Genomic DNA, 16,827 nt, shown 5'->3' on the forward strand with positions numbered 1-16,827 from the left:
TGTAAAACTACACGGTTGGTGCACATCAGGCGTTTACTTGAAAATATTTGTTATGTCACATATGGTTTATGTTCCCCACTTTTTGCCTTTTGCGTGTTGTATTTACAAAGAGTACACGTTCTCTGCTTTCTCTCCCTTAACTTATAATAGGAAATAGATAGATATGCTATTGACGTTTGGCACGATGTAAATATGAGGATTTTATTTGCCAAAACCGTTGGAATTAGATATATGAAATTACATGATGTCACATTTTGGTTTTGGGACTATTAATCAGTCGTTATCATGACTTAACATGAAACATTTGTCACTTGTGTTACAAATTTCCTTTTTCCTCGAATGTGCAATGTACTTTACGATGTGTCGTTAAGGTGAAGTAATGGTGCCAAAGTGACTAAGTACAGTATAGTACGTTATAACGAACTCACAGGGACCACTAAGTTTAGTTTGTTACAACCGTAGTTCGTTATAAGCATGTTTACAACATTTTATATATATCAATGGCCGGGAAAAAAACAAGAGTTCGTTATATCCGTCAGTTCGCTATAAGCGTGTTCGTTACAAACGTAGTTTACTGTATGAAAATTTGGCAATTTATATTTGTGTCAGGAATATAAGACACACAAGCCAGTGTTCACCCGATCGGAACACAGAGGACAGAAAAAGGATACACACACATATAAAACTTTACTCTGAAGTTCTGGTATGTAAAAGAGGTGGGTAATAACGTAAATTGGGCCAGTTCCCAAATTGCAATTATTTTAGCTGTTTACAATAGCATCATTATCATTCAGTAACACTGGTTGAACAGATAATAAAATTGTGAGTCTGGACGGATGAAAAGACGATAGCAAGTATGTCATATAATTCCCATCAAGTAAATAAATAGTTCAGAATCCATCATATTTCCATCATATAGTATTATATTCATAGTCTCAGCATATAGTGTATATCTTCATAGTCTCAGCAAGTTTCCTAAACCTATCAGCACCCCACGGTGTTTCTTAACAGAACCATAGCATTAACAAGTGATGAAAGAATACAATGAGCAAATGCATTGATTAAACATACTTTGAAAATTAAAGATGCAGATGCATGTGGCTTGATCAGCACATTGCGTCGTGACATGGACAAAAATTACTGAATCTCCCACAAAACAAATTATACGCTGTTAATAATTCAATACGACCACAAGCCAGTAACTCTTCTTTGGTATGTGTGTACAAAGGGATGTAACTATGAGAGGACAGAAATGACCTCTGTATCCATGTATACAAGTTCACCACAGTGGATTTACAAGGGGGATAACTCATGCCTCCTTAATTCGTTAAGATGTCCAAATTAAGTTTAGTCAAAATAGTACATTGAAAGTGTATGAACCGGACTACGCGAACGTAATTAGAATTCTGTTTGCTATCAAACGGTTACCGAGGCTATGGAACAACGCGTGTGATTAAAAAGCCTAACCAACTGTCGTGTGACAGGCCTTGGGTTTGACCTTTCCTACTGACCTTAAAGCACAGATAAAATACGATTGAAAATTAAAAAAAAGGTTAGGAAGAACGAACCATGTCGTAACTTGCATTCATTTTAAATTCTTTGTTTCACTCTGAACTAATCTGCTCTTTTTTAATTTTCCCACTGTGACATATATTTCTGATTATACGTGTCTTCGGTAACAAATTGCGTCCAAGTGTTGGCTCCAGATAATTCGTCCGAAATTTGGGGTTCCATTTGTACGATTGAATATTTCGAGCTCTGGGTCTTCGCGGGATTAATGGCAGGTATTTTTAATGTTCGGAGAGTTTATAGCAAAACTAAACTATCAGAGTCAGGGTAGACAGCCTCTGGTTTCATACGCGCGATTTTTTCTGAGACCACATTACAAATAATAATAACTTGCATCTGTAATACTATTGAATGAAACACATTCCTTTTTGCCTTTTCGTAAACACCTGGTATCATCACTATTTGATAGTGATTCATAAACACATGCTCTAGATACAGTCGGAATCGTACAACCGAATATGGAAAGGGGTTTGTCGCTTTTATTTTTAAAGCATCTGAATGATGCGGGACTACCCATGCGAAAAACGCATTTACTCGTCATGCTAATGCTGCTGGATTCAAGCTCGATCTTGTACCAGGCCATCGTGATGTGTCAGGACTATTGCCGACTGCAGAGTAAAACAACATACACCCACTCACTCATTCATATTTGTTAAACTTCTTTAAAAACATCAAGAGGCGACGAAATGGAGAGGGTGGTCCGACTCGGTGGTGACAATGTTGGTGTGTCATGAGATTATACCAGCTGGTCGGGAGGAATTATTTTACGACAGCTTCTATGCTGTTTGGTCCATCAAAGCCACTCTGAGGGACCGTCCATGATAATATTATTCCAATCCCTACCATCATCAACAGCCACCACAACCACAACCATAGGCACCACACCTAGATATCAAGATGTCGACCCATAAGAAAGATGAGTTTTTCAGCAGTGAGTCAGTGAGTATCGTTTTACGCCGCAATACTCCAGCAATATTACGACGGGGACACCAGAAATGGACTTCACACATTGCATCCATGTGGGTAATCGAACCCGGGTCTTTGATGTTACGAGCTTTAAACGCTTTAAAAACTAAACTACCCCATCGCACCAACATTGTGCGCGAACTCTTTAAACACTATGTTATCCCATATCCTGCAAAACATCTAAAAATATACTCCGACATTTGGTTAAGCAGCAAAACCGGTCGTCTTATCCGTTATTTCGAATACTAATGATAGGTTAAGTATTTTTAATTATGAAGTTACAAGAGATACCTCGAGTAACTGCGTTTCCAGTACATGAGGCTTCACTTTTCTTTTCAAATAAACCTATGTACAAACCCAGTATCGACTCCAGTGTGTACACCGGTACTTGGCTGATTTCAGTTTTCACTTCAGCTGCGCTCATCAGCTCAAGATGCATCATGTGGTACTCTGGCCTAGAACAGAAATAGATATTAACAAGTCATTCATTTGGTCTTGCTCCGTTACATGTCACGTGGACGTATGCACACGGCTCACAAATCAGGCGAAGTTAAGAAACGCTGGCGGCGGAGAGTAGTTGGATAGCTGACGACGTGAGGCAAACTTGACTAAGGTTTTGATATATACTTTCTCACTCTGAAACTGTACTTTAAGTATTGGGCCATGTTACAAACATGAGGAATTTTTTTATTAACTATACATGCTGAATATATGAGGGGAGTATAATATTATTAATGTTTCAGCGAGTTTTCTTGCATATCTTTAGCAGTTGACAAAGGAATTTACTTACTAGATATATCATTAGGGAAGAGAAGTTATGGATGTTAACTTTTTTGTTATTTATAACCATCCTCCATTTAACAAATGTTATATTTGGGATAACACTTTCTTAGTAAAGTACAGATTCTCGTACTTTTTTGGGTTGGGTCCCGTCCGGGATTCGAACCCACACTTGTCAAAGTGAGGCACCTAATCGCCAGCAAACAAAGTCAGCGATCTAACCCATTTAGCCACCGAGGCTTCCACAAAAAATGAAAGTCCGACAACTGGTAGTCTAGATCACGTACTTTGAGTACCCCTCTGACAAGTGTAAATTGGCACAGCTCCCATGGCCGGATGCTATAAATACACAATGCCAATAAGAAAGTGGTCAAATGTAACAAATGTTATATTCGGGATAACACTTTCTTAGTAAAGTACATATTCTCGTCCCGGAAGGGACTCCACCCAAAAAAGTACGAGAATCTGTACTTTAATGAGAAAGTGTTGTCCAAAATATAACACTTGTTACATTTGACCACTTTCTAAATGGCATTGTGTATTCATCCTCTATTTGCCTTTGATTGTGCACGTACTCACTTGACTATCTCACTGCTGGAGAGATAGGAATCAAACTCCGTCTCCACGCACGGTGCGGTGCAGTTACATCTCTCGTTGTGCTTACCAAACAGTGCTAGAGAGAAGGAAACACAATAGGTGTAAGTGCCATATGCCCTTTAAGGGATTTAATATTCCCGATTTCAATTTCACACTTTGGGGAGGTCGAAGTCGGTGTACGTAGTAGCATACGCAACTCTGGGCAAGTTTAAGGACTACGGTCTTTAAAACATGTTTATCCTGACAGCACACTAACCACAGAATTCTTCCGTAGTAACACGTAACCAGATCATTAACTAATCATTGCAACAAACCTAGATTTGGTCCATTAAATTTTTACTGCTAGTTATTTAACAGGAAGAGAAAAACCTCTCAAGACTTTGAAAGTAAAATCCCTTCGGAGGCCATTGGTTTTCCGCTGATTTCCGTGAAGGCAAATTTGTTGAAAGTACAAATGCAGAAAACATATCAAACTTTAATGACAACACAGGCGTTTCTAAGTAACAAGACGTTTAACGTTATGGGGAAGCGTCGATTATTTTGCGAAACTAAAATCAACGCTATACACAGAAACAAGTTCATCATCATCATACCACTGTGACAATTGCTGATACACCGAGGAAGTCTAAAGACGTGCAGAAACATTTCAGGTTTCTGTAAGTCGATGTTTTGCAACATTAAACTTGACTGGTGAAACACTCATCTTTGGTTTTAATTGGTTTTATACTTAAATATTAATATCTATATACACGTAAACTTTCCAAAACAGAGAGCGGGGGTGCTTGACTATCTGACTAACGAGGTTTCATTGTAGGAATAAGCAAACGTTAAAAAATCACAGTTATTGTTTATCTACTTACCAGTTTGCAATATGTATATGTGTCCATGGAATGAATAGCGTATAAAACGTTCTCTTTGTGTCGAATTTACCCTTTAGAATCCAAGTTTTAAAATTGTTATCGGACTGTGTTTTGAAGTATGTAAATTGTGTTTACTTTGTGCTGTGAGTGCGTTGTCTGCGACTCGTGATAGAACTCTATGTTCGTAGTTTCGAATCCCAGATTCGCTCAGGTTTGTCAGCACCATGCCCGTGCTCGAAATTCACTCACTCACTCACTCAGTGTGGTGTTAATTATAAACCCACTTAGTAACCAGGTGTTTCAAGAACGTGTTGACTTTGTGTTGGATATTTACCACTATCTACTCACCCTGTGATTCTTCCATACACTTGGGCGTGCCCTTTGAAGAACACATCTCCTCGTCACCTGTAGTAAAACATGAAACGTAAACACAGACCGGAACCATACAATGCTGCACGTTGTCTGATGGAAATCACAAGAATGTATCAATGAGTGACCAACAACGAGAAAAGGGGATAATGCTTAAAACTAACAACGAAGGACTTTCGTTATATTCACAGGAAGAATTTGAGACAAATGGAATTAATACCACGTGGATTCCAAACACCCCAAGGATTTGCTTGAATGTGTGCAACCTCAGAAAGTTCAACATTTGATTTTTCAACTTTGTGCACTGCTACCCCACATAATAAACTTAAGGAAAAACTTAATTTCTTGATCCATGGAACATTTGTTACTAAACGTGGTGACCATAGATATAGTTATATTCCACCTTCAGATGTTCAAGCAAATGAGTTCACGAAGAAAACAATATGTGAAATGTCGGACTTCCTCTTTGATATCATCTACGTGAAATGTTGTGATCTGATGTCGTTCAATAACCAAACATCAAACAGCCGATTCCCTTCCACGGATTTAACAACCAGAATTAGAAATAAAGGAGACCAGTGAGATCGCCTTGTCTGCTTCATATTTAGATCTATGCATAAAGATTCAGAGTAACAAAAAACTCTGCACAAGACTGTATGACCAGAGGGATGACTTCAACTTTCCAATAGTCAGTTTTGCCTTTATGTCAAGCGATATTCCATCAGCTCCAGCTTTTTGTGTTTACATTTCACAATTGTTTAGGTACAATCGAGCATGCTCTTTCCACGAAGATATGAAAGAGCGTTGTACGACTCGAAAGGTGTTTGATCAAGGTGACAACATTGACGGCCTCAGTGAAGCTTTCAAAAAGGTTTTTTGAGACACACGTGGAGGCCATTTTCAAATTGGACGCATTCGAGACAAACGTGATGATTCCCTATTTTGACTTGTACCGTGTGTTTCATTTTGTTCAACAATGTGGACCATTGGTTTTTTTTTCAAGTATGTTCAGGAACAAATTATATTTTTTGATGAAATCTCAGCCTCAACTCCCCCCCCCCCCCCCTCCCCCCTCCAGAATATCAAATGGTCGATCCAAAGATGTTTCTTTATTTTCTTTCTTGTATTACAGTGTTAGGTAACTCTCACGCTCAAACAGACTCTTATATTTCACACAACTAATTGATTTTTAATTTTGATGAAATATATTAATAGCACATTCTCAAAACAGATCAAGGACAGATTCATGCCGACCAACTGTCTATGATAACCATGGTATTCCAAAACCATATGACAACAGCAAATACCTCTTTTCGGATGCTTGTGTTTTATATCGCGAGTTATCTCATCATATTAACATGTTATATTATAAGCCTTTATAGGAAAGCGTGCTTCGTGCATTCATTAAATGTTTAACCAATATTTCATACTTCTCATAATTGCATTAATGTAAGTGGAAAATCGACCACATTCACCATACACTATAGCATTTGGTGTGTGTGGTCAAACATTAAGATTTTTTTTCAAGCAAATAAATGCATCTTGTCCATGCAATCAAATCTCTTAACACCCCATATCACCACAGCATAAAGTAATATTGATTGTATTTGGCTATCAAAAAGAACACTCTAGGGGATGTGAAACCCGGCTTTCCCATATTGACATTCAATTCAATTAATGCCCTTTTAGCTCATACAGACAAACCTAATACTAACTGCTTTATTCATGCTTTGACGTTTTATATTTACTTGAACTGGGTCGATCTTTCTGCTGGTGAACTGAGTTTCCCGAGCTTCATCATAAGCTCAGCAGCACTTATTTATGCTGAGTCAACTACAAAAGAAATGTTTTGGCCGATACATTAAACCCCCCCCCCCCCCCCCCCCCCCCAACCCCCCCCACCCACACACACTGTGTTGCAAAACAGATATATATCTTAAATGTTTTTCTTTAAAGCAGCAGCATCTCTGCTCTTGTACACAGTGAGTCGTAATTTCAAATAACTATACAATTTTCAACAAAATCAGCAAATGCACTTTCATGTCACTGGCCCATCCATCACTTGAATGTCTGGCTAGTGTACAGGCCGCCGTCAAATGGCATGAATGCTGCGTCAGGCAATTAATACATAATATTTATGCAAATTATGTGATCGGTAGCGAACACCTGGTGTCATCACTGATTTTCAGTGGTTCATTTATATAACTTTCACAGCTATTTTGCCCTTTCCGCGAAATCTATTTCGGCGGATATTCAAGACTGGTTTAATATTCTCTTGCATTTACATGTAAATAACAAAACTAGATACGTTTTGTTATTTGAAACATTGAGATAGTTACCCTTGTAAATCCATTTGCCAATTTGACAGACACGATACAACCTTTTCTGAATAACACAAAATTGGATTTATCTAAGTTCATCATATGTTCCTCTATTGTCAACTAAATATTTAAGACACTGTAGATCACCATTTGTATCTGATTCTAATATGACATCGTCAGCAACAAGCATGAAAATATGTAACGTATCTGAAATAGTTGTACACCGTGAATACCATGCGCAAGAATAACTGTTGAGAGTTCATTTACGTAAAAAGAGAATAATATTGGGGTTAGCATACAACCCTGCTAAAGATATCTGTGCTTGCATCAAGGTTACCACCCGTGAAGATCCGGGTCAGAATAGGTCTTCAGCAACCCATGCTTGTCGTAGGAGGCGACTAACGGGATCGGGCAGTCAGGCTCGCTGACTTGGTTGATGCATGTCATGGTATCCTAAATGCGTGGATCGATGCTCGTGATGTAAATCATTGTATTGTCTGGTCCAGACACGATTATTGACAGACCGCCGTCATGTATCTGGAATATTGCTGAGTTCGGCGTTAAACAACAAACAAACATCAAGGTTAATGCCTCAAGAAAACATATGCGTATACAATTATTATTTTGCATATTTGTAGTCACGCCACGGTTTTATTTGGAACTATATTGACTGTTGTCACTGTCCGACTGACATTTAACTGACCTAATGACGTAATATATGTTAATGCACACATTCAAAGAAAGCTTGCAATGTTTACGTACCCTTTATAAGAGATGAAAACAGATTTTTCTTTGACAGAATTCATAAAAGACCTATGATAAAGAGGTTATCACGCTTGTGTTTTTGAGGTGGTAAATATCCTATATAAGAAATAAACCCTATGTATATAAATGCAATGTTTATTCCTAGTACAGGATATTTACCATCCCAAAGTACACAAGTGTGATAACCTCTATTTACAATGTCGATAAACAAGTTTCGCATTCTCCTAATCTCCTAATTCACAATTCTATGAGAGGTCGACAGGAGAAACTATTTGTTCAGCGAAGCCATGTTATCAGAGGCGCAACGTTGACTGTAAACTTGTTCAGATTACCGATTAATGTCACATGTTGAGAAGACATGCAACATACTGCATACGATGGGAAATATATTCCTGAAAAGGACAACACCCTAACCATATTCACAAGAAATCCCAGCTAAAAGCAGAGTCGATTGTTCTATTCCGACTGTATCATGAACATGTGTTTATTTATTACTATCGAATAGTGATGATACCAGGTGTTCGCGAGATGGTGAACGTATCCTGCCCCACCGGTTCCTACCGTCACAAACACACGCAAATTGTCAAGTGTGCACCTGAAGAACACGGGAACGTATGGTAAAGTCAAAATAGGGAATTGCATCGGACATCATTTTGGTCTCTGATGCATTAAATTAGGAAATGGCCTCCACGTGTCTATTTTAAATCGTTTGGAGAGCTTTTCCGGGTCCTTGAATGCTGTATCCGTGATCAAAGAATGGTGTAACCTTGATACCAGACAGTACCACGACAGATGCGAGTACAGAGCTGTAAACAGTTGTCTCTATCTGCAAAGATTGCTGCAATCTGATCTATGTATTTACCTGGATGAAGAAAATATCGACATCCACAGTGGGCGATGGTGAAGTTGACAAAACACTCGGCTAGACACGCATCTTTTGTGTACGTGCCGTATCTAGTCAGAGGGTTTATGAAGCCGCTAGATTCTGTGTCAATGCACTGCTCACCAGTGAAGGACTTGTATGGCGTTGTGAGGGCTCTTCTCTGTCAGGATAAAATATCATTGTTCATCTTTTTATTGGTTCATTTTCTTCTGCCGTCTAGGTTCTTTATAATCCGAGAAGCAAAAGAAAATATACCTCTCAGTTGATTTTCGATTGAAAATATTTTAAGTAAGCGATATTACATGAGAAAATATATGTTTATTTTAAAAGTATTTGCGATTAGTCAGCACTCAACTCCACTCAACTTCTACTTTTTTATCTAATATAATTTGATTTAAAACTTTTAAGAATTGTTTTTCGCATAATACACAACTGCTTATGGGTACTTTTGACATGTTTTTGTATCTGAAAATCAATAAAAATGCTTTTATTTTATTCTATTTAAATTCATTTCTTGCCCAAGGCAGTTTTTACACAAAATTACCCAGCCTTCGATCACTTTTTACAAACTGTTGCAGGCATCAGCTATGGTTTAAAAGACATAATCGAATTGTCACATTTCTTTCAATGATCAATAACATAAGAAACAATATTTGATGATCCATTCTGAGGAATGGATACTTTTTAGTTTTGTTATCAACATGCGCAATTATAGTATGCGGTCTACAATAGCATACGGTTGCTGTACATCCATCATTCTATCATACTGGGTGTTACTAATTATCGTAAGTTTAGTCGAACCAAAATTTAGTTGAAGCTCAAAATCTAGTACTTCAACATTACATACTAAACTAGCGGGCAAAAGAAGTATACACTGGAAAATCCCCACTTTACTCTGCTCATTACTGTGTACTGTGATATCCCGACCCCATGTCCCTTGAGACGTCATGTGCTCGTCACCTGGTGTGAGATAATTATTGATATGACGCCTGCCTATGGTGCCTATATCAAATACATCACCATCGAATAATCATTTCCTTTTTATTTCATTTTTAGCCACCATCAAACATGGGTGTATTCTTTCTTTTGCCCGGCTGTGTGTTAAGTCCCTGATACCTGTCAAAAGGTAGATCGATATTGTAACATTTTCTTTAAAATTGCCATGTGATGTGCGTGATAGAAAAAGCATATGCATACTGACCATTCAAAAGAATTCAAACCTACAATTGTCTTCTTGTACTTGATGCGACAACTGGTGTTGACAGGTACGAAAACCTTTTTCTTCCGTGGAAACGGTGTTTCATCCTTCGTATGGAGAGTGACCTTGATTAACATACAAAACCTAGCTTAAAATAGAACTAATGTCTCATTTATTAGAAAAAATCCCAGGTGGTTGTTATTAACTTGTTAACTTCAATAATGATTATCCATATGTTAAGAAATAAATTAATTTTATTTGTATGTGCAAATCGTTAAGCAGAACACCCACTGTATTACACGTCTATAGCTGAAATACATGTACACATTTCACTCATGCACAGACACTATCACCATGGCGCCTGCAGCTGATACTATGCATGTACATACAATATAAATCATTTCGGTATTCCTGATGCATATTTACAAAATAATCTACGAGCTACTAGGCATTTCGGATTATCTGTCCCAAGTGAATTATATTTGTTCCGAACCTGTTCTGTGGGCAACTAGGACAATAATCCGAATCAGTTCCGAGCACTAACGAGGAACTTTAATTCACGAGGGACAGCTAAAAGTACTTCAGAGCTGCGAGTAGATTATTCGTTATATCACTCAAAGTCTTTTTTCAGAGACAATATAAAAAAACGTGGGCTTCCTGATCTAATGTTGTAACCTATGTGATCGACGTCACATAAAAACGTTTGTGACGTCATGAACAATGGATGATGTTTTCTTCAATTTTCTTCGACTAAGCATTCAAATGACGTCACGTTGCTGTAGGACTTCGTTTCAATGAAAACAATGGAGCAAAAGTAATAATGCTCATTGAGCATTGCGGACATTCTGTTGACCTGTGTCCGTACCCCGTTGGGTAATATTTAGCAGATTACTAACGGGATACGAGGGATGACGGATGATCTGTCCCGAGTGAACTAATGGTGTTTATTCCGAGTTTCCAGTTGGTTATTCTATATATTGACATTTACATTTTGATGAATGAAAAACTAAATGATGAAACACGTATGAGGTGTCAACCCAAAAGATAAACTAAAGATAAACTGAAGGCTGTCTGTTGATCAGTTATGTAATCAATTTGTGACGTCATGAACAATGGATGACGCCATCGTATTTTCTCAACGATGAAACACTGTTACGTATTATGGCTTCAACTACCCAGTCATCACAGAGAATCGCTAAAATACTCATGTGAAAATATCGGAGAGGTATTACACGCGACCATGCTTTACTTATGGGTAATAAACAGTTTATATACGTATAACTTATAACCGTGGTGATTCTGAAGCGAATTAGGACCGCAATACTCTGCTCGTCATAAGATCCAACAATGATGAGGATTGAATTTTTGACTGCGTGTCACCGTACTCCGACAACTTTGACAGTTGCTTGTGCTACCAACCAGTGTCTTGTCTAGATACAAGTCTATTATTAACAAGCTGATGTCACATAACTGGAACCAAGCTGACAACTGTAAAAGTACAAAAGTAACTCATTGTAGTACACCTACTTCTACTATGATATGAATTAATGTTATATTGGAATGAATATAAAAAATGAAATAGGGGTTTGTAAAAAACCCGATACATCACCGGCATAGATAGAATGCCATTAATGATACAGATACTGATTGTTAGATGTTGTCGTGTTACCTGCAGCCCAACTCTGTTTCCAGGGAACACCCACGTGAAACTAGGTTTCACTGCTAACACGATATCCAAAGGCACTTCAGCTGAACTCAAACTTGCATTCCTGGCCGCAAGAACCTCCAGGAACTCCGACGTCTTGAATGTGTTGCAGAACCCCATGTCTGTCACTACCTTCTTGTAGAACTCAGCCTTGGGGAAGTCCCACCCACTTCTGTCCAGAGACGCCGTTAGAAGTCGAGTTCGTTCTGTGCTGTTAGCTTTGTCAAGCAAACACTGCCCAGATTGGTCAGTGGCATTACAGCCTGGGTCATTGGACAGTACCAGCGTCTCCGTGTGGACAGCAATGTCCATATCTCTGAAGTCTTGGACTGCATTCCTCCAGACATCACTGTAAAAGGTGAATGCCATTGGTTCCTGGCTACATATCGTCACTTCCGGAATATCAAAGGCACTCATGGGTGTTTCCTGTATGTTGATGACTGTCGGCCATTCGTAGTAGTTCTTCAGCTGCATGGTTATCACGGCGCCTAAAGACGCCGCCATTGTGAACACCATGAGAAACCAAAAACATCTGAAAGAATAATATCCACTTTTGAAGTCTTTTTTGGAAAGACATTTGTCCTCAAGCATTGATGTCCCATGAAGAATACAATATATAAAAAAAACGTTATTCTACTCACGACCGTATGCATTGTATGCTGAGGTTAGCAGAGTAGCATATCTGTTTTTGATGGCGGCTAGTTTAAATTTTCAAAACTTTTTCTACTGAAAATAAGCAGGTGTATGTTACAAATCATCATGTCACATACAAAATTCTTCTTTTCGAAAAAATGTCACGTCACGTGTCCTTAAAATAGTCACATGGAACAAATAATGATATTCATCACCGAGATCATTACGATTACATCATGCACACATCCGTGCACTCATCACCTAGATCAAGAAGTTTTAAATTTGAAAAATATTCAAGTAAAGTTTCCAGGTCATTTTTAAGAGAGAGCACTCAAAGCTACGCGAGTTTTTGATATAGCTTACGGCTTGTGATGCAACAATTAATAGCTACAAGATATGTGGTCACTACCAGGGTAACAGTATTATATAAAAGGAAAGTGATGTAACAAGTTCGTTCGACAACACATTCATCAGTGTTGACTGAAAATACCCCTATTAACTATACACATACAGATTTAATACAATCGTACTTCGGCAGATTTAAATATCGTGACTTTTCGTTTCCGAGACAGAACTGACCACATTTCTTGTTTTTGGGATCATGTACACAAACACCGCACGTCAAAGCAAACAAAACATGGGACATAGTAAGTACAACTGCATATATTTCATGGAATAGAACGTTAACGTTTAACTTGCTTTATGTACACGAAACATCCGTTGAATAAACACAGTAACACAGACAAGTAGAAGTCAAAACTAATTATGATGTGTTGAGATAAGTACAGTGATCGGGGGAAACGATGGTGAGTTGTAGTAGTAGTAGTGGTAGTAGTAGTAGAAGTAGTGATAGTAGTAGTAGTAGTAGTGGTAGTAGTAGTGGTGGTAGTGGTAGTAGTAGTGGTAGTAGTAGTGGTGGTAGTAGTAGTAGTAGTAGTGGTAGTAGTAGTAGTAGTAGTGGTAGTAGTAGTAGTTGTTGTTGTTGTAGTAGTAGTAGTAGTAGTAGTAGTGATGGTAGTCGTAGTAGTAGAAGTAGAAGTAGTAGTAGTAGTAGGAGTCGTAGTGGTAGTGATGGTAGTCGTAGTAGTAGAAGTACAATTAGTATGATTTGGTAGTGGAAGCTGCAGCAGCAGTAGTAGTAGTAGTAGAAGAAGTATAAGCAGTAGTGTTGTGTCGGTGTAGGTGTAGTTATAGTTGTAGTAGCAGTAGTAGTTGTGGTAGAACTAGCAGTCGGACTCACCTTTGACCAGTGTAGATGGAATGGGCCACTGTGGATGGCAGTCCGTGCACGGTGGACTTGGCTGCATACTTGATGACCAGGTCTCTGATGCTGGTGTTGTCTTCCTCGTTGCCCTCCGGCTTGTTGTAAGCCACTGACTTCATGCTGAAAACAGAACAGCAAACAGTCAATCCAGTGATTGATATCGTTGCCCTCCGGCTTGTTGTAAGCCACTGACTTCATGCTGAAAACAGAACAGCAAACAGTCAATCCAGCGATTGATATCGTTGCCCTCCGGCTTGTTGTAAGCCACTGACTTCATGCTGAAAACAGAACAGCAAACAGTCAATCCAGCGATTGATATCGTTGCCCTCCGGCTTGTTGTAAGCCACTGACTTCATGCTGAAAACAGAACAGCAAACAGTCAATCCAGCGATTGATATCGTTGCACTCCGGCTTGTTGTAAGCCACTGACTTCATGCTGAAAACAGAACAGCAAACAGTCAATCCAGCGATTGATATCGTTGCCCTCCGGCTTGTTGTAAGCCAATGACTTCATGCTGAAAACAGAACAGCAAACAGACAATCCAGTCATTGATATCGTTGCCCTCCGGCTTGTTGTAAGCCACTGACTTCATGCTGAAAACAGAACAGCAAACAGACAATCCAGTGATTGATATCGTTGCCCTCCGGCTTGTTGTAAGCCACTGACTTCATGCTGAAAACAGAACAGCAAACAGTCAATCCAGCGATTGATATCGTTGCCCTCCGGCTTGTTGTAAGCCACTGACTTCATGCTGAAAACAGAACAGCAAACAGTCAATCCAGCGATTGATATCGTTGCCCTCCGGCTTGTTGTAAGCCACTGACTTCATGCTGAAAACAGAACAGCAAACAGTCAATCCAGCGATTGATATCGTTGCCCTCCGGCTTGTTGTTAGCCACTGACTTCATGCTGAAAACAGAACAGCAAACAGTCAATCCAGCGATTGATATCGTTGCCCTCCGGCTTGTTGTAAGCCACTGACTTCATGCTGAAAACAGAACAGCAAACAGTCAATCCAGCGATTGATATCGTTGCCCTCCGACTTGTTGTAAGCCACTGACTTCATGCTGAAAACAGAACAGCAAACAGACAATCCAGTCATTGATATCGTTGCCCTCCGGCTTGTTGTAAGCCACTGACTTCATGCTGAAAACAGAACAGCAAACAGACAATCCAGTGATTGATATCGTTGCCCTCCGGCTTGTTGTAAGCCACTGACTTCATGCTGAAAACAGAACAGCAAACAGACAATCCAGTGATTGATATCGTTGCCCTCCGGCTTGTTGTAAGCCACTGACTTCATGCTGAAAACAGAACAGCAAACAGTCAATTCAGTGATTGATATCGTTGCCCTCCGGCTTGTTGTAAGCCACTGACTTCATGCTGAAAACAGAACAGCAAACAGTCAATCCAGTGATTGATATCGTTGCCCTCCGGCTTGTTGTAAGCCACTGACTTCATGCTGAAAACAGAACAGCAAACAGTCAATCCAGTCATTGATATCGTTGCCCTCCGGCTTGTTGTAAGCCACTGACTTCATGCTGAAAACAGAACAGCAGACAGTCAATCCAGTGATTGATATCGTTGCCCTCCGGCTTGTTGTAAGCCACTGACTTCATGCTGAAAACAGAACAGCAGACAGTCAATCCAGTCATTGATATCGTTGCCCTCCGGCTTGTTGTAAGCCACTGACTTCATGCTGAAAACTGAACAGCAAACAGTCAATCCAGCGATTGATATCGTTGCCCTCCGGCTTGTTGTAAGCCACTGACTTCATGCTGAAAACAGAACAGCAAACAGTCAATCCAGTCATTGATATCGTTGCCCTCCGGCTTGTTGTAAGCCACTGACTTCATGCTGAAAACAGAACAGCAAACAGACAATCCAGTGATTGATATCGTTGCCCTCCGGCTTGTTGTAAGCCACTGACTTCATGCTGAAAACAGAACAGCAAACAGTCAATCCAGTGATTGATATCATGAGCATCGATCCGCGCAAATGGGATACGACGACAAGCATCAACCAAGTCAGCAGGCCTGACCACCCGATTCACGACAACTATCGGTTGCCGAGGACCCACTCTCGGATCTTCACGAGTCTCACATACAACTACACGTTTGTGACAGAAACCGTCTGGATTTCAAAATGCGAAGTAATGACCAATGGCATGCATACATTATTTTCATCGTAGATAGAAATAAAAACAATGACCATTAAAGAAGTTAATTCTATATTTCCAGAATGTACAGAAGAAATGTATAGGTGTGTCTTAACTCGTGGAATACAACATGCAATACAAATGACAAAGTCATCTTCATTATCATGGGGTCTAATGTACGATTCCGACTGTTTCATAAGCATGTTTTGCGTAATGAGTGTATCCTGCCTCGCCGGTGGTACTCGTTACACACACATGCAAACACAAGTCAAGTGTTCACCTGAAACATATGGTACAAGTCAAAATAGGGAATTGCATCGGATATAATTCTTTGTCACTGATGCGTCAAATTTAGAAATGTCCTTAAATGTTGCAACCCTAAAAACGTTTGAGCAAGCGCCGCACGACGCTCTTTGAAATCTTCGTCGTTACTTTCGTCGTTTCATTAGTTTCCTGTAGTGTTTATTTGGATGCCAATAGTGTAGATGGAAGCCCAGCGAACGAAATATACTAAACCAAATTAAAAGCTTCACGATCCCAAAATTTTATCATTTTGACCAGTTATCATTGTGGGCCCTTATTATGTATTTAAACAGTAATGGCCACGTATTGTCTTCAGATAACACCCGTTTTTGTGCAGGTGAATCAATCAAAATCATGTGCACAGCACTTTAGTGGCAAAAGTGTTTTTTCACGTGCAACTGGTCACGTGGCCATAATACCGCACGTGTTTTCAGCCATACTTGTTAGCAGTCATT

General features: G+C 39.3%; 1 protein-coding gene across 2 annotated transcripts in view; it reads right to left on the bottom strand.

Moving 5' to 3' along the window:
• Window positions 1–16,827, bottom strand: part of LOC124121747 (acid-sensing ion channel 1-like) — a 34,076-nt gene that overhangs the window by 743 nt on the left and 16,506 nt on the right. For both annotated transcript variants that reach the window (XM_048396963.1, XM_046484808.2), the window contains 7 exons: window positions 13,887–14,030; window positions 11,978–12,545; window positions 10,335–10,433; window positions 9,090–9,270; window positions 5,121–5,177; window positions 3,895–3,988; window positions 2,893–2,990 (listed from right to left, as the gene is read on the bottom strand). In XM_048396963.1, the coding sequence (XP_048252920.1) occupies window positions 2,893–2,990; window positions 3,895–3,988; window positions 5,121–5,177; window positions 9,090–9,270; window positions 10,335–10,433; window positions 11,978–12,545; window positions 13,887–14,030 (1,241 nt within the window). The remainder of the gene's footprint in view (window positions 1–2,892; window positions 2,991–3,894; window positions 3,989–5,120; window positions 5,178–9,089; window positions 9,271–10,334; window positions 10,434–11,977; window positions 12,546–13,886; window positions 14,031–16,827) is intronic.

The sequence above is a fragment of the Haliotis rufescens genome, unplaced genomic scaffold (assembly GCF_023055435.1).
Source record: "Haliotis rufescens isolate VD_foot unplaced genomic scaffold, xgHalRufe1.0.p SCAF_16, whole genome shotgun sequence".
NCBI lineage: Eukaryota > Metazoa > Mollusca > Gastropoda > Lepetellida > Haliotidae > Haliotis > Haliotis rufescens.